The following is a 23,211-nucleotide window of genomic DNA, read 5'->3' on the forward strand; positions in this document are numbered from 1 at the left end:
GCCCGCTCCCTGCCTCAGGCCATCGCTGCTCCCTTGAGGCCCCGCGCGGACTCGCCTGCGTGAAGGTGAGCGGTGGATGGGGGCGTCCACGGGGCTGCGGCCTGCGCCCGTTGTGTGCGACCCCACGCGCGGTGTCCCTGCGGCCTCCTCGCCTCACTGATCCCCCGAGCAGGGCTGGCTTCGAAGTGACGCCCTCGGCGCCCCTCCTTCAAGGAGCTGCGCCACCCTGTGCTCTAGGTCGCGACTGGAAGCCCCGGGCTGCAGAGGTGCCGCTCTCGTCTCTCTCGGGAGCTTCCCTGCGCTGCGCGGAGGCCTCTGGTGTTTGGGGCCGAGCGGTTGGGGTGGAGAGGCTTCGGGCGTGACGCGGCTCCTCCTGACGCCGCCACCACCGCCACCCTCTGGGGCGTCCTTCGTGCGAGTAGGACGCCCAGTCACCCCAGCGCTGCTCGGGGCTAGGCGGGGGAGGGCGGCTGACCCGCCCGGGCGGAGGTGGGGAGGAGGATGCTTTTTCATTCCCCAGGTGCTGGCCTTCTGGGGGATGGGATGGTGGAGGGATATGGCCCCTCCGGAGATCTGAAGGGAGAAAATACTAGTATTTGTGTGTCTTGGAGATTGGGGAGGGCGGTCCATGTCTTTCGGAGGCTTAGCCTTTTTCCTTTTTTTTTTCTTTTTGTCGAAAAACGGGGGGGGGGCGCGTAGAGGATAGGGTGCTGTCCTGGAGTGCTCTCTTCGCTTTTCAAAGGAGCTCCTGGCTCGTGACTGAGGCAGCTGGCCTGGGGCCCTCTGGTCATCCTCGGATCTGGAGGCACAGGTTCTTTTTTCCCAGGAGGGAGGGGCTAGGCTTGACACCTCCCTGTCTTTTTCTCACTGGCACCTTGGACAGGGGAGGCTGGGACTAGGCCTCTCCTCTCAGACGCCTGGGGGGCCAGAGGTGAAGAATCGTGGCTTTGTAGTCACAAGACCAACGTTATGTAACTGCAGGGTCTCTCCTGGAGAGTAAGGTGGCTTTTAATTACTGTGATAAAGTTGTTCCTTTGGACTTTGGGGATGAGCAGGTGAGCTTGCTGGGAAAATGGGTGCTAATTTCTTACTTCAACTTCGCCGTCTGTTACCGGGCCCCACCCCCACCCTTGGGTTTATAAACAGTGCCCCCTTGTGAGTGGTGACCTGGAATATGGAATAGGCCACCAGGTGACACTAGTTTTCTTCACCCATAAAGAGTCTTATAATATCAGCATATACTTCTTGTGCTTCTCTTATACCTTTTCCCAAATTCACTGAAGTTGCCTCATTTATCTTATTTAAAAATCATTGGTTTTTAAAAAGATGTTGATTTGCCCAAGGTCATTTAGCTAGTCGGGTCTTGAATGAGGTTCTCCTGACCTTCCTCAACACGAGGCAGTGCTCACGGACACTCCTTGAGGCTCTGACTTTTCCTCTCAGGGTGTGTGGGGGCAGAGGGTGCTGGTCCACTGACCCTTCGCTCTGCCAATCTTTGCTGAAGTGGAACCAGCTCCGCTTAGTTTGGTAGTGCCAGACAAAGGTGCTTTGGATTTAGTCACGGGCTGTCTAACTGGCACCTGGCATGCATGCATTTTTTGCATCTGGTACAGACTGAAGGAGTAGTTATGGGTTCTGTTTTCCTTTCAGTCTGCCCAGTCCACAGGCTAGTGTGGAAGAGATCAGGGTGGCCTGGAATGATACCAGGGATCTCTCCTTGAGCAGGCAGAACCCTGTGTATATAGCCTTGTATCAGACAGGGCTGGAATGACAGCATCTTTTGTTCACTGGGCTGGGCCACAGAGTAGTGGTGCTTTGAGGGGTGGGTCGTGACGGGTGGATTGTTATTGCTCTGTGTGACAGGATTGTGGTCAAGAACAGAGGATAGGATTTTTCAACTCATCTCCTCTATTCCTGCAAAGCACCCGCACATGCTACAGACTGCCAGGCAGATTCTGTCCAGCCTACCTGGGATTCCTTTCATCCCAGGAAGGGACCATAGGAAGTCTACCTGAGAACTCTGGTTGCTATAGGATGAATACCTTGATTTAGATAGCAGAGATATGAACTAGGGCTGTTAATTCTTCATCTTTTGCTTCTCTGTCACCACTGGGCATTGGTAGCCTAGGAGTTGGCAACCTTTTTCTGTGAAGGGCCAGAGAGTAAATATTTTAGGCTTTACAGGCCATACAGTATCTTCCAGCTGTTCAACTCTGCCATTGTAGTGTGTTCCTCTAAAACTATTTATAAAAACAGGTGGCAGGCTGAATCTAGCCAGTGCGATGACCCCTGTATAGATTGTCCTTTTTTGCAGATGTTCTCATATAATTTAAATTAATTCTTATAACAAACCCTAACAGAGAGCTGTTTTCATTGCTAAAATGGGAGTAATCAAATGGAGAAAGACTAAGTGACTTGTCCAAAACCACAAGAGTTCATAGTCTGAACCAGAAATCAGGGCTACTGATTCCTAGTCTGTTATCTTTCCACTGTGATACCATGATGTAATAATGGTCATTAAATCAAGGGCTTATTGTGGTCAGGTGTTATGCCACCTGGTTTACCCTTAGGATAACCCTGCAGTCCCTATTTTAAGGTGATGGCATGAAAACACTTTGCCCAGGGACACAACTAGTAGGTGACATATTGTAGTATCTTTGCTATTGGTGATATTCAGAATATCAGAAATAGGTAAATTTAGTGTTGGAAAAAATCCCACTTTACATATGATAAAAACTGATGGCTGATTATATCTTTTTAAATTTATCTTGTATTTCCCAGGCTTGGGGACCATGTCTGATAAAAGCTTAGGAGCTCTCTCCTATTGCCTGTCATCCGTGTTTTCCGTTGCCCTCACCTTCTGTACTTTCCTCTCACTGAGGCCCCACTCTCAGTTGCTAATGTTCATTGTTCAGAGCATGTGGTTGTCAGCCTCACCTCTTTGCTTCTTCTGCAGTGGCACGATGTCTGACCGGAAGGCAGTGATCAAGAACGCAGACATGTCTGAGGACATGCAACAGGATGCCGTTGACTGTGCTACGCAGGCTATGGAGAAGTACAACATAGAGAAAGACATTGCTGCCTATATCAAGAAGGTGCACTGGGAAATCTGTGGCTGGTGGCCAGGGGTGGGAATAGGCAGCAGAACTGTGCCAAGGGAGGGCTGGAGCTGGGGACATAGAAAAGCAGGTATATTCCATGTAAAAACAAAACAAAACAAAACACCTTAAGAACTTGGAAAGCAGACAAATTAGGAAGTGAATTTTAATTGCCAAAGCATTTACCTTAGTTCTTAAGAGAGACTCTGCTGGGTATGGGTATGTGTGTTCATTCATGTTTACAGATTATTATGTTACTTCAAGGGATTGGGAAGAGAAGTTTCAGGATTAAATAGAACTGGCCCAATTCAGAACTATTCAAAATGAATATCAAGGATATTTGGATGGATAGTATACGATCATATACTAATATTCAGGGAACTTCATCATTTAAAGTAAGCTAATCCTTGTCATGTAGGAGGTGTCCTCTTCTTTCTCTTAAAAATGTTCTGCATCATGCCCTCCTCCTAAGAAAAGGACAGCTTGAATATATAATTTTTTAACTGGATGAGCAATATTGGGGCAATGGGTTTAGCTCCTAAATTTCTGAGTAATGGGGTGAATGGATATGGTTAACGTGGTGAGGAATTAGCTGAGCTAGAAGTGAAAAGTGGTACCGAGGGCCCTTGGTTACCAGTCAGGATCTATGTCCATTAGTGGCATAGTCCCAGTCTTTGATATTAGCTCTGTTATACCAAGAAGGATGCCTAAGAGTAGTGACATTCTGTTCCATAGAGGTGGTAGGGTGTCTTTGAGTTTTACAGAACTCTGCTTCCTACCCAGATGGGTGGAATGAGAAAGGGAAACTCTGGAGTCCTGAGAGAGTTTCTGAGTGCGAAGCCAAGGGGTACAGAGCCAGCAAGGCTCCTGGGGGTGCTGGCTCCTTGCTGAGTGATGGATGGCTTTGCTGTCCTAAGGAGAGAATCCAGAATCATGGGCTCTCAGAGCCAGAAGAACCCTTAGATTATGTCTAGACCAGCTTTCTTGTTTTGCTGATGAGGAAAATGAGACCTAGGGAAGTGACTATGGCTCTCCTATGTTATAAAATCTTGAGTTAAGATTAAAGCTGGGTTTGGTAACGCATGCTCTTTCATCTGTTTCCCAGTACCTCTTGGAATCATGTGGTACGGGAGCTGTGAGGAGGCCAAACAAGTTGCCCCAGGGTTGGCAGCATTTCTGGGCTTATGGTGGCGGGCTATTGCCCTTTCACGGCTATGGCAGGATGCATCTAGAACTGAGCCAGCCATCTGTTTAATTCTGTGTCCGCAAGGTGACAGGGAGCTGCCTGTCTGATTAGGTCACAAGGATTTCCTAGGTGGCTTTGATACTGAATTTGTGCCCCTGAGAGAAGTAAGCTGGAGACATAGGAAGTGCATCGAGGCTGAGAGGTCTCTGTTCTGATGCTTCCAGCCCACACATTGCCTGGCACACAGGGACACCTTTAATATTGACTTACACAGAACTGCTTCCTGGTACTCCTGATATTTGGTCCCCATTTTGCTCTGGTGTCTTGGTTTTTGGCATTTGGAAATCCTAGTTTAGTAATGTGGGAGGCGATGGGTGGTGAGTCATAGAGGCTTGCCCCTCTGTTTTACTCATGCTGTGTGACACCGGAATGGTTCTTCTACTTTATTCTGCTTCTCTGATTCCCTTGCTGTAGAATCACAGGGTGGGCTATGGAATAGGGTAGCTAGAGGGAGGAGAGATGATCAGGGTGTAAAGTGCTGGAGAGAAATAATGGAGCCTTTGTGGTATTACATTAATAATGAGGGAAGGAGTGTCCTAGCCAGCCTTAGAACCTGAGCTCCTTAGGTTAAAGGAGCTGAGGCCATGGGTTGGGGGTGATGACTAATCAGAATCCCATTCTGATTTCTCATCCTCCAGCTGTTCTAATCACCTTTCTTCTCTTCCCTTTTATTCTTCTTTCAGGAATTTGACAAGAAATATAACCCTACCTGGCATTGTATCGTGGGCCGAAATTTTGGCAGCTACGTTACTCACGAGACAAAGCACTTCATCTATTTTTACTTGGGTCAAGTTGCAATCCTCCTCTTCAAGTCAGGCTAGATGGCTACAGGGAAGGTGTCAGTGGCGGCGGCAGCAATGGCAAGCAGGCGGTGTTGCTGGGACTGTTTTGCACTGGGGCCAGCATCAGGATGTCCTCTCCAATGGCTGTGCTACTGCATGGACTGTATACTCGATTTCATGTGTATGTCGCAGTAAACAAAACCAAACCTCTTTCTGTTTAGTTGCCTGGGGAAGAAGGCTGCTTTATGTTTATTTTTCAAGAGTTAAAAAAATTTTTTGGTTGTATTGCACTAGGAAATCTCTCCCACCCCTCCCTTTTCTCTTTCTCTCCCTTTACAAAATAAAAAGCCCTCAAAAAAGCCTATGACTAGGAGGGCTGGGGAAAAGAAATTGGTTTCTGGAGGTGGTACTAAAACTGTGCAGCTGCTTCTTCCTGATGGTGATGGAAGGCCAGGGAGGCTGCAGGGAGACAGTGTTAGGATCACAAGGAGAGAGGGATAGGAAGGAGGGTAGGGGGATTGATCTAGTACCAGGGAGACTATTCCACTGAACTGTGATTCCACGACTTGGGGCAGAGGGTGGGGTTGGGGAGGGTGGATTCTTTAAGGGGCCCTGAGACGTGTTTGTCTTTGGTGTGTGGGAGTGGGGAGCAGATTTGTCTTGCTGTCTTTGTCAGAAGAGTTTCTAAGTAAGGGCTGTGTCTTTGTGGATTACCTTTTATTCTTCCTGCCAGAGCTCATGCTAGAAGGATGTTGGAGGTAAGAGCAGCTTGATTATTTTTCTTTGCATTCTTCTCTACTTCTGTGTGCTCCCTGCTTAGCTCTTGGTTTTCTCATTCCTCTGGAATTCTCTTAGAGCAGCCCCCATTAGTTGGCTGGCAAGAGAATTTCTGGTGACTGTCGTTCCTTAATTAGGTCTTAGCAATCAAACCAAATCAATGTCTCCCTTGATTCTCCTCTGTGTATGTGTGTGTGTGTGTGTATGTGTGTGTGTATCTTGGTTTGGGTAAAGGGGAGGGAGGGGTAAGACGGTGTGGAATCTCTAGAGTATAAGGGGAGATAGGGTGCATAGTTAGTTCTAAATGGGCCTTTATGTTAAAAACCTCTGGGAGATGTATGTTTATTGGGGTGAGGACAGGTGTCACCCCCCACCTCAGCCATCTTGCCCAGACATTGCTTGCCCTATGGCTATCTGTTTCCATGAAGGCTTTAGGAGGATAACCCACAACGAGATGGCCAGGCTGCCACCTGCCCTGGAGTTGGCTTTCAGTGGAGAGAGAAAGGGACTTTGTGGATGGTTGCAGCCTCTTGTGGGAGGTAGGGATGGAAATGATAAAGGGCTGTGAGGGGTTTGGGAGGAACTTTGGAGGCCAGTCTTGCAGTGATAAGGCCAGGTATCAGGAGATAGAGCAGGGCCACTAGTGGGAGGAGATTCTAAGGAGAGTGCTGGGGAAATCTTAACTGTTGGTCAAACAGGGATGGGGTGGGGGTAAGGGTGGGGGGAGTCATTGCTGGTTGAGCTGCTGATTCTTGTAAATTGCGTTCAGAACTCGTGTACGGTTGACAGTGGGGGAGGTTTGGGATTCAGCTCATTTTTTTTTTTTCAACTCCATCTGTGGGGCTGGTGGGGAAAGAGGAGAATGTCCCCTCCCTAAGCCTTTAGTGTATGCTGAGCTTTCTTTTTGACAGGTTAGGGTGGGGATTGGGATGATGAGTGAGTTCTATGTTTCAGACCCTTTTATGAATGTCCAAATATGTGTTTTCCCCTACCCTCCCAGACTTGTGTGGCCAGTCGGAAATGTTTGGTGTTCATCTCTCCCTCATTTCTGGAGCAGGGGCTGAGACCCCGCTACATCTCTTATGCTCTGCATCCATGCCTCTTTTGGACATTAAAGGTTGATTGATGCACTTCTGATCTGTTTGGGTTTCTTTGGGGATAAAGGGGATGGTCAGGTGGCAGTGGTGCCACACATGGGTGGCGTGGAAGGTATCTAGGATGGAGTAGAATGGGGGCCAAAGAGAGAAGACCAGGCAGATCATTGGCCTGAGTCAGGTTTTAGTTGTAAGGTCTAGGCTTGAGCCACTTAAATGGAGGAAAACCAGCCAGTAGCACTCAGCCACAAGGGTTCTTGGGTTCCTTGGTAGAGATAGCCAGGTGAGCCACATTTTGGGTCTTCAATATAACAGTGCTATCTTCACAAATTCCAATCCCAGGTTTGAGACCAGTTTGCAGCTGTTCTAGACCTGGAGGAGCTTGGCCTAGAACTTTTGACTAAAGCTTACAGCCCTCATAGTCCTCATGCTAGGCTTCCTTGAGATGTAGACTGTTAGCAAAGTCCTGCACTAGCCAATCGAAAATGGAAAAACTGTGACTTCAGAAAGATTGAAACTCTTGGTGGAACCTGACTTGTTCTCTTAGTCTTGGGTTATCCTGGCTGTCCCACTTGGGGGCTCCTGCCTACATACACCTGGAGAAGTCAGTGGAACTGAGACACTTCTGAGAGTGTCTGCCCATCCCTGACCCTAAGCCGTTGATGTCTGGGCCTATGGCTACATTCTTGTGGAGGTATTAGGGGGCTGAGGTGCTTTGTACTCATTTATGTTGTCAGTTATTCACTCAAAAACATTTACTGTGTTCTTGTGTACTTGGGCCAAGGATGCTGTTTGCAAAGGAGAACAAGATAGGCAAGTTCTGTGCTTCCATGGCATGCATGTTCTAATGGGTAGAGCAGGCATACACATAGATAAGCTTTTTCCAATAGCGATAAATGTACTATCAAGGAAATAAAATCAGAGGTAGGTTGATAGGGTTCCTTCACATAGAAAGTTCGTGGGCTGATCTTGGGAAGAAGGCTCTGTTTCTGGTGCAGTAAGGTCCTAAGCGGGTAAGACAAAGGACTCTAAAACCCCAGCTTCCATTCCTATCATTGTTGGGATGAGCAATTTGACAGCTGGAACCTTGGTTGGGTGCGGGGGTAATGGTTCACTGTTAGTCAGTGATGAGTGTCTCGAAGGCTAAAACTCTTGCCCTGATGGGAGAGGCAGTCCAGGTAGCATCTATGGACAACATCTTCCTGCACAGGTAGGTGTGCAGTGCTCATCTGTAAGGCTAATTCTGCAAAGCTTCCTGGAGAGGATTAGCCTGACCCTGTGGGACCCAGGAGGGGCAGGATGGGAGCATGGGTTGCAGAGGAGCTGTGGAAGGCAAATGGGAATTGTGGCATAGGTGAATGCAGCCACTGTCAGAATGTGGCCAGGCAGAGAGATTCTCATCCTATTCTCCAATATTCTGGAGTCTCCTTTTGGCTGAACCTAACTGAAAGGTAGATGGCAAGGCTGACCCAGGGATGCAGTCTGTAGGGGTCCGTTCTCCCACCCGCAGGGAACAACAGGAAAGAGAAGGGTGGAGAATGAATCTAAGGGGGGCAAACCAGCATGATAGGAAATTGTTGTCATTGGCAATGTCTGTCCTCCAGCCTAGACCTAAAGTATGGCTGTCCCCTAAACTATTCCCTTACTTCCTTCAGATCTCTGCTCAAATATCCTCTTATCAGAGGGACTTACAGACATTCTATGTGAAATAGCACCTCTCTCCCATCACTATTAAACTTTCCATGTTTATAGCACCTGCCAACCCTTGACATGTGTTGGTTTACCTGGTCTCCCACAACTAGAATATAAGCTCTGTGAGAGCAGAGCCATTTTCTCTTCACTGCTTTATCTTCAAGCACACAGAACAGCATCTGTAGGATATGCTTGATAATTGTCGATTGGTCAAGTGAAGAAAGTGGAAGCAAGCATGGGCAGCCCCTCTGCCCCAGCGCAGCTTGGCCTTTCATGAAGAGACTTTTGCACTTGGCCTCACTGTGCCCCACTCCGCTTGGTTCCCTAAGCCCTGTGTGTTTCCTTCTGCCTGGAAAGGACCTCTGAACCAGACCCAGCAATCAGCCACAGTTTTGTATAAAACAATCAGAGTGAGTGACTTGCCAAAGCCCACGAAGCTAGTAGCATCACTAGAGCGAGGCACTGTCACTCATAAGGACTGAACTGGGATTGACAGCAGTGGTTTCACTGACACTTCTTGAGATTTGGGCCCAGCCCTCTGAGCTTAGTGAATCCCCGCTTCCACTTATGTTCCCTTTCCTGGGCTCTGCTTCAGCAAAGGTAAGGGGGATAATTCCCTGTCCCTCCCTTCTGTCTCCTAAGGATTGAGGAGATACCCCTTCCTCCTTGAAGTCTCATGAGAGGGGTAAAGAGTCTTTTGGACTTAGGGGAGAGAGTAGATTCTGAAAGAGTTGTGACTTCTTAAGCTTCCCCTGAACTAAAGGTACAGCCTCCTCATCACACTGTTAACAAGGAGTAACCTATCACCTGTCGAGGTCAAGCGTACCTATGTGTATATGTGTGATTCAATGGGCTTGGTGTCTACACCAATGTACATGCACACTCCTATGCACAGACTGCTCCTGTGTCAATATAGGGAGGATCAGAAGAAAAGATCAAAGAGAACCCCAGGCCCCCGCACCTCTCCTTTCTTGCTTTGTCAAAACAAAGTGGTGAGGCTGCTGGACACTGATGTCTTGGGTTTTCCAGAGAGAGGCCAAACATACAAAAACAGTAGTGGTATGGACAGAACACAGGATCTGGAATCAGAAGACGGGGTTGAATTCCAGCTCCAACACTTAACCACTGTAGGAATTTGGGCAATTCTTTGACCTCCCTAAGGAGATAATACCTACCTATGAGGATCAAAAGACATATGCTTTGAAATTAGAAAATGGTCATGAAGTCACTGATGAGGGTCAGTGATGATAAAGCTTTAGGAATAAAGAATTCTGGAAAGTCAGGTCCCCTAAATCAACCCTCACAGTGTCACACCAGCCTTTTCCCTGCCTATCCAATAGCACTTATATTACAGAGAAGGAAATTAAGGACCAGACAGAGAAAAAACATACCTAAGGTTACCTGCGGGTTTGGGACAATTGGGTTGTCAAACTAGGTCTCCTGACTCTCAGGCCAGGTCTGATCCTGGTTTGAAGTGGGGGAGGGGACTAATTCATTACTAGTTGCTGGGCCCCTACTGAACTGTGGAATGCCCTGTACTTGGTGGTGGTGTACAATTCAGTGGTTTTAATATATTCAACAAGTTGTGCAACCATCACCACTATCTAATTCCAGAACATTTCTATCACTCTCAAAAGAAACCTTGTATCCATTGCAGTCATTCTCCATTCTTCCTTCCTCCTAGCCCCTGGAAACCGCTAATCTATTTCCTGTCTCTATGGATTTGCCTATTCTGGGCATTTCATATAAATAGAATCACACAGTATGTGGCCTTTTGTGTCTGGCTTCTTTTACTTACCATATGTTTTCAAGGTTCATCTGTGCTGTGGCATTTATCAGTACTTCATTCCTTTTTCTGGCCAAGTAATGTTCCACTGTATGAATATATCACATTTTGTTTATTCATCAGTTGAGTGACATTTGAGTTGGGTTGTTTCCACTTTTTAGTTATTGCGAATAGTGCTTCTATGAACATCCATGTATAAGTTTTTGTGTGGACATATGTTTTCAGTTCTCTTGGGGCTTCTTTTTTTTAATGTCAGTTTACTTTTCTGTTAAATCTAGTTTGAAATTGGCAATTTTTTTTCCCTGTAAAGCGTCAAGTAGTATTTTAGGCTTTGTGGGCCATATGACATCACAATTATTAAACTGAAATTGCAGCATGAAAGTAGCCATTGTAAAAAAATGAATATAGATATGTTTCTGTAAAACTTTAAACAGGCAATGGACCAAATTTGGCCTGTGGACTATTTTGTCAACCCCTGATCTAGATGATACATTCACATGATTCAATATCCCAAAGGTATAAAAAGTAAAAATTTTCCCTCCACTCCTGTCTGCCAGCCACTGGGTTCCTCTCCTTCGAAGCCATTAATGTTATGAGACTTTTTTGGTCTCCTATCAGAGGCAATAAAGAGCGTGTTTTAAGTGGCTGTGTAATATTCCAATGTGAATACTATTCTAGGAGTGTTGCCCTGACCTGCCCAATTGATTCCTCTATCATAATAATCTTTGGAACTCCTGAGATTTGTCCAGAAGTTTTGGTCTATGCCTGATGAATATGTTGGTTGGTCCCTCTTGAGTCAAAAACAAGCTCTCAAAGGACACAAGATTTTCTCAGGTAGTTTTCTACTTGTCAGAGTTCTGCTACAGAAACACAACCAGTAAGATACCTTTCCTTCCTATCATATATCCTATCTATCTATCTATCTATCATCTATCTATCATCTTTCTATCTAATCATCCATCCATCCATCCATCTAGATTTATGGTGAGAAATTGGCTTATGGCTTATGCAGTCGTGGGGGCTAAGTAGGCAAATCTGGAATCTGTAGTGCAGGCTGTAAAGAAAGCTAGACTGGAAACTTAGGCAGAAGCCAACACTGCAGTCCACAGGTGGACTTTCTTCAGGGAAGCCTCAGGTCTTTCAGGTGGTTGGATCAGGACCACCCACATTATCCAGGAAAATTTCCTTCACATAAAGTTACTGATTGTAGATGTTAATCATATCTACAAAATACCTTCACAGCAACATCTAGATTAGTGTTTGATTGAATATCTAGGTATTAGAGCTTTTCAAGTTAACACCAAAAAACTGATCATCATAGTTCGCATCTGGTCAGCTGGCACCCATATACATCTCCTTAAACCATACTTATTCTCCAAATAAAAACAATAATGAAGTCATACTTCTACTTAACATAATGCAATTATCCTGCAGACAACTAAAAGTGTGCTAATCATTTCCCCAGAAGAGGACGTGAAGTCTTTGGGTGATATTCACTCTCCTCTTTGATAACCCTGTAACTTCAATAATGTAACATTAGTTATTATTAATATATTTTATATTAGATGATAAGGGGATAAGAGAGGGAAGATAAATATACACAAACATTCATAAAACAAATATTCATAATAATTACAGCCCTCGTTTCTGCAATTATGAGGTCATAGCCGATATTTTTAACTGCCTTCTTCCACTATGCATTCCTTATTTCCTTTGCCCTTAGCAAGCACCTTTGCACTGGCATGGTTCTTTTCTTGGTGGGATACTCCCAAACCTTCATCCTTGAAGGGTTTGTACCATTAGAAGTCTTACTGAATTGTGTTGTTAGCGTTTTCCTTCGGCTTTAATCACAGGACATGGGAGTACTAAGAGATGCTCTAAGAGATCTCCTATATTTTAGGCATACTTTTCTCCTATTTTGCAGGAGCAACCCAGTCTCCCTTTGGTAGTCAGAATCAAGCACCCTAGCCAGTACTTCCTTCTTTGTTGATTCAGAGGCATGAGGAACCCAAATAGCCAGATGACAATCTTAACTTCCAATTCACTGGAATCATTGTTGTGTCTCCTGGTAAAAACATTCCTCCTTTTGGAGTGAAGACCTCTAGACCAGCAGAGCATAAGGTTGCAGGGATGGGAAGCAAAAATTTTGCTAGTGGATCATTAGGGGTACTAGTGAGTGGTGCCATTTCATTTCCACTCCTTGATTGCTGGAACCATGAACGCTAGTGTGGGAGGAAAAATACCATATGTGAAATGCTGATTTAGAGCACATACAGGCTCCTTAAGGACATTGCCCCAGTCTGCTAGATGTTGCCACCTTGCTGGTGCTATAACTGGATCTTCAAAAGGCCATGCAACCTTTCTATCAGGCCAACTGCTTCAGGACGATGGGAAACATGGTAAGACCAGTAAATTCTGTGAATCCGGGCCCATTGCTGTACTTCATTTGCTGTACTGTGAGTTCCTTCATTAGAAGTAATGCTGTGTGACATACCACGATGGTGGATAGGCATTCTAGAAATCCACAGGTGATAGTTTTGGCAGAAGAATTACATGCAGGGAAAGTGAATCCATATCCAGAGCAAGTATCTGTTCCAGTAAGAACAAAGCATTGTCCCTTCCATGATGGAAGTAGTCCAGTGTAATCCAACTGCCATGATTCGAGTGGCTGATCACCCCAGGTTATAGTGCCAGGTCTCAGTGTTGGTCTCTGCTGTAGATGTACTGGGTTTTCAGCAGTGGCTGTAGCCAGCTTGGCTTTGGTGAGTGGAAGTCCATGTCCTGAACCCATGCAATAACCTCCATCCCTGCCATCTGGCTACTTTGTTCATAAGCCAATGGGCAATGAGAGGGGTGATTGGGGCAAGAGGCTGACTGGTACCCACAGAACAGATCATCCTATCCACTTGATTATTAAAATCCTCCAATACACAGGTCACCATTTGGTGAACATTCACATGGGACACAAATATTTTTGCATTCTTTGCCCATTCAGAGAGACCTATACTTGTCACCAATTTTCCAATCATGTTCCTATCGAGTCTCTGACTATCCAGCCAAAATACTGACTATAGCTCATGAATTAGCGTAGGTTTATGTTCCTAGCCATTTATTTTCCAAGCTAAATAATCAGGTGCACTGCTCAAAGTTCTATCTGCCGGGAAGACTCACCTTCACCATTGTCCTTCAGGGACGTCCTAGAAAGGGGCTGTCATGCTGCAGCTGTCCACTTTGGGGTGGTGCCTGCATATTGTGCAGAACCATCTGTAAACCAGTCCTGAGTTTTCCCTTCCTCAGTCAGCTGGTCATAGGGAACTGAGAGAGAGAAACTAATATAACAGGAGCTGGGACTATGGGCATTTGGGCCACTTCATACCAGAGAAAGAACTGAACCAGCAGGATATATATATATATCTCCTATCCAAAACCAGTATCGTATATAATATGATATACATATATACAAAACTATTGATAATATATGATCAATAGGATATCAACATAAGATCCTAAAGATATATTAGGGGATATATATATATATATATAGCTCCTATATGTATATGTGTCAGAGAGACAGAGGGAGACAGAGACAGAGACAGAGAAGGAAGAGAAGAGAAAGAGGAGAGGAGAGAGATTTATTGCAAGTACTTGGCTTATGTGATTGTGGGGGCTGGCTAGGCAAGTTTGGAATCTGTAGGCTAGCAAGTGGGGACTTTCTGGCAGGAACTGAAGCTGCAATCCATAGGCAGAATTTCTTCTTCCTCAGGTAAACCTGTTTTATTCTTAATGCCTTTCAACAATTGTATCAGGTCCACCTATATTATCTAGGATAATCTTTCCATAAAATCAAATGATTGTAAATATTAATCTCATCTACAAAATACCTTCACAGATCAGTGTTTGAATAATTGGATACCATAGCCTACCCAAGTTGACAAATAAACCTGACCAATACAGTTTGCAAACTGAGAAAGTTATAACTTCTCATAGAGGAATCTAAACATGTTCAAAGAGGAAAGTCATTTTTATAGAAGTGTAATTGACATATAATAAATTGCACGTATTGAAAGTATACACTTTGATAAGTTTTGACGCATGTTACATATGTCAAAGACTATCACCATGTTCAAGTTATCAAACATTCCCATCACATCCAAAAGTCTCCTCATGACCCTACGTAATCCCTCTCCCTTCCTTGCCTCCCTCCCAGCCCCCATCCTCAGACATCCACTGATCTTTTTCTTTTTATAGATTAGCTTGCATGTTCCAGGATTTTAAAAAAAATGGAACCATACAATATATACTCTTTTGGGGTCTGGTTTCTTTCACTCAGCATAATTATGGCAAGATTCATCTGTGTTGTTCTGTGCATCCTAATGCTTATTCTTTTTTATTGCTGAGTAGTATTTCAGCATATATATGTTTTACTAAAGTATATCCATTCCCCAAATGAGAGACATTTGGGTTTCCATCTTGGCAATTATGAATAAAGCTGCTATAAACATTGGTGTACAAGTTTTGTGTTAATGTAGGTTTTTATTTAATTTAGGTAAATGACCAGGAGTGGAATTGCTGGGGTTTATGATGAGCATCGTTGAGTTTTAAGAATTCCTTATATATTCTGGATACAAGTCCATTATCAAATATATAACTTGCATATATGTCTCTCAGTCTGTGGCTTGTCTTTTCATTCTCTTAATTATCTTTTACAGAGCAAACATTTAAAACGTTTTGATAAAGACTAATTTATTTATTTCTTTTTCATGTTGTGCTTTGGGGTATCTAAGAACACTGCATAAACCGAAGTAACTAGGTTTTCTTCTATTTTTTTTCCTAAAAGTTTTAAAGTTTTACATTTTATATTTAGATCTATGATCCATTTAGAGTTAATTTTGTATATGATGTGAGGTATGGATTGTGGTTTATTTGGGGATTTCCAGTTATCTCTGTTACTGATTTCTTCTTTAATTGCATTGTAGTTAGAGCATATATTTTGTATGATTTGAATCCTTTTAAATGTATTTAGATTTGTTTTATGGTCCAGCTTATGGTCTATCTTGGTACATTTTCAATGTACATTTTAAAATAATGCATATTCTATTGCTGTTGGTGGGATGTTTTGTTAAAGTCAATTGGGCCAACTTGGTTGATAATCTTCTGGATCCTTACTAGTCTCTATTTGTTCTCTAAATCATCAAAAGAAGAATATTGACATTTTCAGTTATAATTATAGACTTGTCTATTTTTTCTTGAATTTCTAGCATTTTTTCTGCATGTATTTTGAAGCTCCTCATAAATGTTTAGGATCTTTATATCCTTTTGATGAATTGATTTCTTTATCATTATGAAATGACTCTTTATACCTGGTAATATTCCTTGCTCTGAAATCTATTGCATCTTCAGATTCTTTTGATTAGTATTAGCATGTTATATCTTTCCCCCACCCTTTTACATTTAACTTATTTGTGTTTTTAAAGTTAAGTGGTTTTCTTGTAAGCAGCATACGGTTGGATCTTGCTTTTTTAAAATTAAGATATAATTGACATAATATTGTATAAATTTAAGGTATACAATATGTTGATTTAATATGGTTATATATGGAAATATGATTACCACTGTAGCATTAGCTAACACCTCTACTACCTCATATGATTATCTTTTTATGGTGAGAACATTTATATCTAGTCTCTAAGCAACTTTGAAGTTTATAATGCAGTGTTGTTGATTATAATCACTATGTTGTACGCTAGGTCTCCAGAACTTATTTATCTACTAGTTGCATTCTGTATTTTTCTTTGCTAAATATGGCAACTCTAGATGGCGAGGAACTGATGCCTCCTGCCAACAGCCAGCACTGACTCTCCATCCACCTGAGTGAGACTTTTGGGAAGTCCCAGCCAAGCCTTCAGATGACTGCAGCCCCTGTCATTATCTTGATTGCAGCCTCGTGAGAGAACCTGAGTCAGAACCACCCAGCTAAAACATTCCAGAATTCCCGATTCTCAGATACTGTGTGAAATAGTAAATGTTTATTATTGTTTCTAGCCACTAAGTTTTGGAGTAATTTGTTATTACAACAGTAGATAATTATACAGGTACATATACAGTTAAATACATGCACAAAGAAAGACTTGGATAAACTTTAATCTTCTGGAGAGGAAATTGGCTTTGGGTGGCTGGTGTTTAAGGCAACTTTAATCTTACTTATAAATTTTTTTCAAGGAGAATGTAATTATGAGGATGGAAAAATATATGCTATGTACATATTACTTAAAAGAGCGTCCATTAACTAATATATGGATAAAGAAAAGTGATATATCCATACAGTGAAATATTTTTTGGCCACAAAAAGGAATGGAGTACTGATTCATCCTTATAACATGGATGAACCTTGAAAACATGCTAAGTGAAAGAAGCCAGACAAAAAAGAACCACATAAAACCTATGGGATAATAAATATACATTGTTTTAGGCCACTAAGTCTTGGGGTAATTTGTTACATAGCAATGGATAACAAAAGCAGTGGGTTTGTAAAGATTAGTGTGAATAAAGGAATATATGTGAAATGTCTAACACATAGAAGGCCACCATAATAAATGGTGGTTAGCATGAGTGGGAAAAATGTCCCCCAGTTCTAGAGGTTGTCTCTTGTGGCTGACCAGGGATGAGGAGACAGGTGGGCCCAGAAGCAGAGTCTCCATACTTGTCCCAACTGGACGGAGCCCCCTCCAGTCACTCTCTCCATGGAGGAGGGGGACATGGACACATGTACACTCCCTCACCCCCTAATCTACATCTGCCTTTCTTAGGGTACTATCACTTTGTCAGTTGAATAGAGTTATATAAATACTATTATACAATATATAACTAGTATATAACTAATAATCATTTATACAGCTAATATATAAATACTCTTTAGTACTTTCTATGCTTGGAGGGCAAAGCCTTGTCTCGTTTACTCCAACACAGTGTCCTGCACACAGCAGGTGCTCAGTGCATGTCTGTGAAAAGAACACATGAATAATAACATAGGGAATAGCTATCAATGCAGAAAAAAAATGAAAAAGAAATGACCCACATCTGTTGACTTAGCTTACTTCTAGGAATCCATCCAAAAGACAGTGTGGGGAATAGAGCCACACGTCCAAGGATGGCTATTGCAGCATTTCTTACAATGCACAAGAAGGAAAACTTGGCAATAACCTAACTATACATCCTTCAGGTAGCGTGTGAGTAAATTCTGTTACATCCATACTCTGGAATGTTATACAGCTCTTCAAAAAGAATAAGGCGAGGGCCTCTCCTTTGACCTGAAAAGTTAAGACGATGTTACGTGAGATAAGCAAATGGCAGAGGCATGCATATAGCACAATCCTATGTTGTCAAACAATGATCAAGCAACATCTAAATGGGACATGTATGTCTGGATGTGGCTGTGTATGGAGATGAGAGTAGAGAGCTATGTACAACCTACTAATATGGGAGTGGGGCAGGAAGAGATGAATTACTTTTTTTTGGTGTACAACTGTGTCACTGGATGCAATACACATAAGTTACTTTTGTAATTTTTGAAGAGTTTAACAAAATTCTAAAGGAAACTAATGGAAAACTTGATCCTAATTGCTACCAACCCTGGTTGCCTACCGCCCATCCCTGCCGCCGGCAGGGAAGGACTGGGAACGAGAGAAGGGACTGCCTTTTTCCTGCACAGAATCTGGCCTGGGAGCGAGCTCCTCCCTGTTCTCTTGGGAGAGGGCTCCTTCCCATCCAAAGGAAAAAAATATCCGTGGCTATGGCCCCTTTCCTGAGAGAAGTAAATATGGTCAGTGTTTCTCTAACCTGACTGTGCATAGTCCTTTCAAAGGGAAAAAAATTCCCAGTGACTCTTGATGTTGACAAGTTAATTTTGTTATATTACTTAAGTATGTATAAGCCTAAAACTAGGTATAAATGTATAGTTCTTATGTGGCTATGAAACCAAAAGGAAATTTACAAATTAAATACAAATAAAATTATAAAACCTGTAAAATTCCAATGAATGACACAAATTCAATTTTATTTTTTCTCGATCTAAGTCAGACCTCCCACCAGGAACAAGTGCCCACTAGCTACAGCCCAAGTTTTTCTGCCTGTGCATGCTGTGCAGGGGTATGCCAGGAGGATCTCTCGTGTCTGTCCCACTTGTCTTGATTTGAACCCCTATGACTCTTCTATTTAACAAGCTTTTGGGGGTCATTTGGCTTTCACATGGTATGAGTGCATCATTTAGGTATCAGGTCTATCTCTGTTCCCTATCCCCCACTTGTTGGCTCTGAATAATTAAAGTAGCTAAAGCCACCAGTTTTAAAGCGCCTATCCAGAGTTCATTACAAAAAAAAAAAGCTATCATTGTGACAGCATGGATGGGCCTTGAGGACATCATGCTAAGTGAAATAAGTCAGAGAAAGACAAATACTGTATGATCTCACTTATATATAGAATCTAAAAACACTGAACTCATAAAGCAGAAAGTAAAATGGTGGTTGCCAGGGGCTTGGGGATGGGGGAAATGAGATGTTGGTCAAAGGGTCAAACATCCATTTAGGAGTTAAATTCTGGAATGTGATGTATAGCATGGTGACTAGTTAACAATACAGTATTGTATACTTGAAAGTTGCTACAATGGTCAAGTTTTATTAATGTTCTCACCATAACAGCAACAACAGAATGGCAACTATGTGAGATGAAGGATGTGTTAACCTTATTGTGGTAAACATCTCAAAATATATACATATACCAAATCATCACATTGTACACCTTAAACTTAGACAATGTCATATGTCATTTACATCTCAATAAACCCAGAAAAAGGTTATCAAATGAAAACAAAGTGAAAAATTATTCCAGTGAATTCTTGTACTCCCAAGAACGTTTGAGTTAAAAATAAATGAATGTAGGGGCAGAGAGGAGCAGATTCAGAGGTTGTGGACCAAAAAAATCTGCCCCTGTAGTTGGGCAGACAGTATTGCTAAGTCTCAGTTTTCTCATCTGTAAAATGGAAATAAAAGCTACTACCTTGGGGAGTTATTGATGATAACTTAATAAAGGCAAAAGCACTTTATTAATTTAGCAGATGTTTGGGGAGCACTCGCTTTGCGTCAGGTACCTAATTTTTCTTCCCATCTTTCTCTGGGTCTCATTTTTCGTGTAGAAATTGTAACATTTGGACTGAATGTTCTCTTTGGCCCTGCCACTTTGGCTTAGCTTTTGGGTCTCTACCTGTAATTACAATTCAATCAATCGGTCACCCAATACAAACTTATTGATCGTCAACCAAGTACCCTGTACTATGAAGCTACAAAGAAGTTGAGATCAAATTAACATTTACCAAGCACCTGCTTCTACTTTTATCATCTCTGAGCATTAGAGAGCTCAGTGTTTAAAAGAAGTGCTGTAAGGCAGCTCGCACTTACACTTCTGATAACGTTTAGTTTATTTCCAGAAAAGTCCCAATTCCCTTCTGATTTCATGTTATCTTTGGTTGGTTGCTTGTGACTTGAGAGTAACATCCTGGAAAGGATTGGACCATACTGTAATCTCCTTTGAATTTACTCTGTGCCTAGAACATTTTGTGCGCAGAATAAATGGAGTTAAAGGTGCACGGAGAAGCAGCACCATCTTCTGGCCAAAGTGAGTAATGCTGCACTGGAGTGGTAGAGAGAGGGTCTCCTAGGTGCAGGAAACCTCTGGAGAGAGCTCAACAAGAGGCTCTCTGTGCGTATGTGTGTGCGTGTGTGCGTGCGTGCGTGCGTGCATGTGTGTGTGTGTGTGTGTAGAGAGCTCAACAAGAGGAATAAGAGGCTTTGAGGAAATCTGATCTGAATCACCCCCTCCTCCACGCTGTAGGTGGGAGAATCAGGTTCAGAGAGGTGAAGGCTGGCCCAAGGTCACTTTGCAAGGTAGTGGCAATGTCAGGACTTGAACTATCACTCTTGACTCTTCATTCAGGACTTTCTCTAGGACCCCAGCCAGAGAATACTTTCGTGCTGAAGGCCGAAGTTTGAGGCTTTTTAAAGCCATCATCTCTTTGAAGTGGATGTACAATTTGGGAAATGTCATTTGGTTGTTGATGGTTGCAGGTGGGGAGCCAGGGTGGGGACTTAGGGAAATACCATTTATTGACTATTTCATGTGCTGGGCACTTCATATGTATTATCTTTAGACTTCATCATCTGTACAATGGAGACAATAATTGCAGCTTTTTCAAAGGGTTGTTACTAATAAAGTGATATAAATATAGTAATATATGTAAAATTCTGACATATGTAAAGTTGCTTGACTACAGCAAGCACTCCATAGGCTTTGTATCAGTTAGATGTTCTAGGATGCAGTTTCTTAGGTGGGTCTGGAGGTGTGTTCTGTCGAGGACTAAGTATTCCCCACTACTGAGCCATGAGCTTCCTGGGTATTCTACTCAATACCCTGTAAATTATGTTTTTACAGTCTGACGGTGGCAGCAGGCACCATTTCTGGCTCTGTGCGAGTGCTGGGCACTGTTCTCTCATCCGTTTAGATAGTTCCTTTCCTGGCCTTAGGTCTCCTTGAACATGTGTTGCTGATCAGTACTTTGCTGGATACTAGAGGAGGACCCTCTGTACATCTCTGGGATTCTCCCTGTGTGTAGCTCTCTCTTTTCCAGCATTCTGTCCTGAGAACTCTACCCACTCTGGTCTCCCCAGACTGTCAGTTAGGTCACCAACTCAGGAGTTCCCTAGGATCCATCTGAATCTCCTCATCTGCTCTGCAACCTGGAAGCTTTTCCTAGGCAGTAAGCAGGGGTGACGTTAGGGCTCACATCATTTGTTTTCCTGTCTCTTGGGGATCACCCTCCTTCATTACCCACCCAGTGCCTAGAGTCTTGCTTGTTTATTTTGATTGTTTCAGGCAGGAAGATAAATCTGATCCTTGTAACTTTATCTTAGGCAGGAGCATATGTCTATCAGATTTTGCTGCATAACAAATCACCCAAAATGTAGTGGCTTAAAACAACCATTTATTTGCTCATGATTTGGCAGATTGGCAATTTAGCCCAGGCATTTTTGCTGGCCTTAGCTTGGCTAACTGCTGGGTCTGTAACTAGTTGTGGATCAGCTAGGTTGCTCTGTTTCCCAGGCTGGCTGTTGACTGGAGTGATGCGGGGCAACTGGGTCATATGTCTCTCATTATCCAGCAGCCTAGCCTGGCCTTGTTCACATGATGGTTGGGTTCCAGGAGCACAAGAGAATGATTCGAACATTATTTTTGCTATTGTCCTTTTGGCCAAAGCAGATCATGAACTCGGATTCAGAGGGTTGATGAATAGACTCCACCCCTTGATGAGAGGAAGTGCAAGGTCACACTAAAAGGGCAAAAATATAGGAGAGCAAGAATGTGTAGTCATTTTTAAGGACTAGATGATCCCCACAACAAACCAAGAGGTATATCTTATCATCGACATTTTACAGATGAAAAACTTGAGGCTCAGAGAGATTGAGAGAGTGCTTAAGGTCTCACAGCTAGTAAAATGCAGAGCTAGGACTTGCCCGAGGGTCTACCCAGGGTCTGCCTGACTCTGTGGTCACTGCATCGTGTGCTTTGTCTTGTGTATGGGGCCGTGTGTATGTGAATCTGATTAGGTACATCCATATTCAACACCATCAACTGTTCATCCTCCATCCTGCTGCCCCTGGAACCACCCATTCTCTGGAACCTTCCTGACACTCTCTCACCATTGCTCCCCCAAACAGAAAGCCCTGGCCTCCTCTCAGGCCCTGTGGGGCTGATGAATGCTTAGAAGGAGATATCTCTGTGTGTCAGTGTCCATGCTCAGGGGAGCTTACAGGTGCTGATGACCTCAGTCCCCACCCAGCTTATTTCTCATTTGGTTGGTCAGTCCCTTCCTCTCTGCTCTGCCTCTGTGGTCTCTTGTCCTTTTTTCTCCCTCTGGCCAAACATAAATGGGTCCTTGAGAGGCTCATGTTTGGTTGCTCCACTCCATTGTCATCAGTCTTTCAGTGACTTCTGACACACACACACACACACACACACTCACACACACACACACACACATTTTTGCTAAATACAAGCTAAATTTCCTTTTCTAGCACCCAAGTTCTCCATTATTTAAACCTAACCTACTTTCCCATCCTATTTCTCACCACCCACATTCACTGTCTCCATAATTCAGCCAAGGGCACCATGGCTTTGCCCTCTTTGGGCCCAGCCCTTGGATTATCCTTCTCCATCTCCACATGGCCAACTCCTTCTCCCTTGTAGCACCTCCCACCTTTGCTCCAGTTTGTGTGTCATGTTTAATCATTCCATTTGGGCCATAATTTCTTGACAGAACAGACCTTGTCTCATTTGTGTCTGACAAATCACAGAGCCTGCTGCGGTGCCTGGTAACCAACTGGTGTTCGGCAAAGTAACCTAGAGAAAGACAATCTGAGAAGCACGCTCTTCACCCTGGGAGGCCTGGCTGTCGCGTTCTGTGAGATATGCCTGTGTCTTCACAGTAAATTTCTGCCCAAGGTAGTTTAGATAACTTCCTGTTACTAGAAATCAGAGGACTTTCCTGGATGATAGTGTTTATTGGAATCTTGGAAGTCTTAAGCTCCAAGATGATCTTTAATGGTGGAAACCTCAGGGAGTAGAGGCAGTCAAGAGTAGAAGATACTATTTGGAGATTAGAAGGGTGTGCTGGCTGCTCCTCAGATCCTGG

The 23,211-nt window shown here is 43.5% G+C and overlaps 1 protein-coding gene across 1 annotated transcript; it reads left to right on the forward strand.

Annotated features, from left to right (window-relative positions):
* On the forward strand, positions 1-7,038 carry DYNLL2 (dynein light chain LC8-type 2). Its single transcript, XM_006924868.3, has 3 exons — positions 1-65; positions 2,957-3,095; positions 5,028-7,038. Exons 2-3 carry the CDS (start codon positions 2,964-2,966, stop codon positions 5,163-5,165), a joined length of 270 nt encoding a protein of 89 aa, XP_006924930.1. The 5' UTR covers positions 1-65; positions 2,957-2,963; the 3' UTR covers positions 5,166-7,038.
* Positions 7,039-23,211: the final 16,173 nt, after the last annotated feature.

Source organism: Pteropus alecto, unplaced genomic scaffold, assembly GCF_000325575.1.
Source record: "Pteropus alecto unplaced genomic scaffold, ASM32557v1 scaffold98, whole genome shotgun sequence".
Lineage (NCBI taxonomy): Eukaryota > Metazoa > Chordata > Mammalia > Chiroptera > Pteropodidae > Pteropus > Pteropus alecto.

What these genes read in the sequence shown, in the direction of transcription:
- DYNLL2 (XM_006924868.3), top strand. Translation starts at nt 2,964, where the DNA reads ATGTCTGACCGGAAGGCAGTGATCAAGAACGCAGACATGTCTGAGGAC. An exon ending in TTGCTGCCTATATCAAGAAG is followed by an intron (nt 3,096 to 5,027) that starts GTGCACTGGGAA and finishes TTCTTCTTTCAG; the next exon opens with GAATTTGACAAGAAATATAA.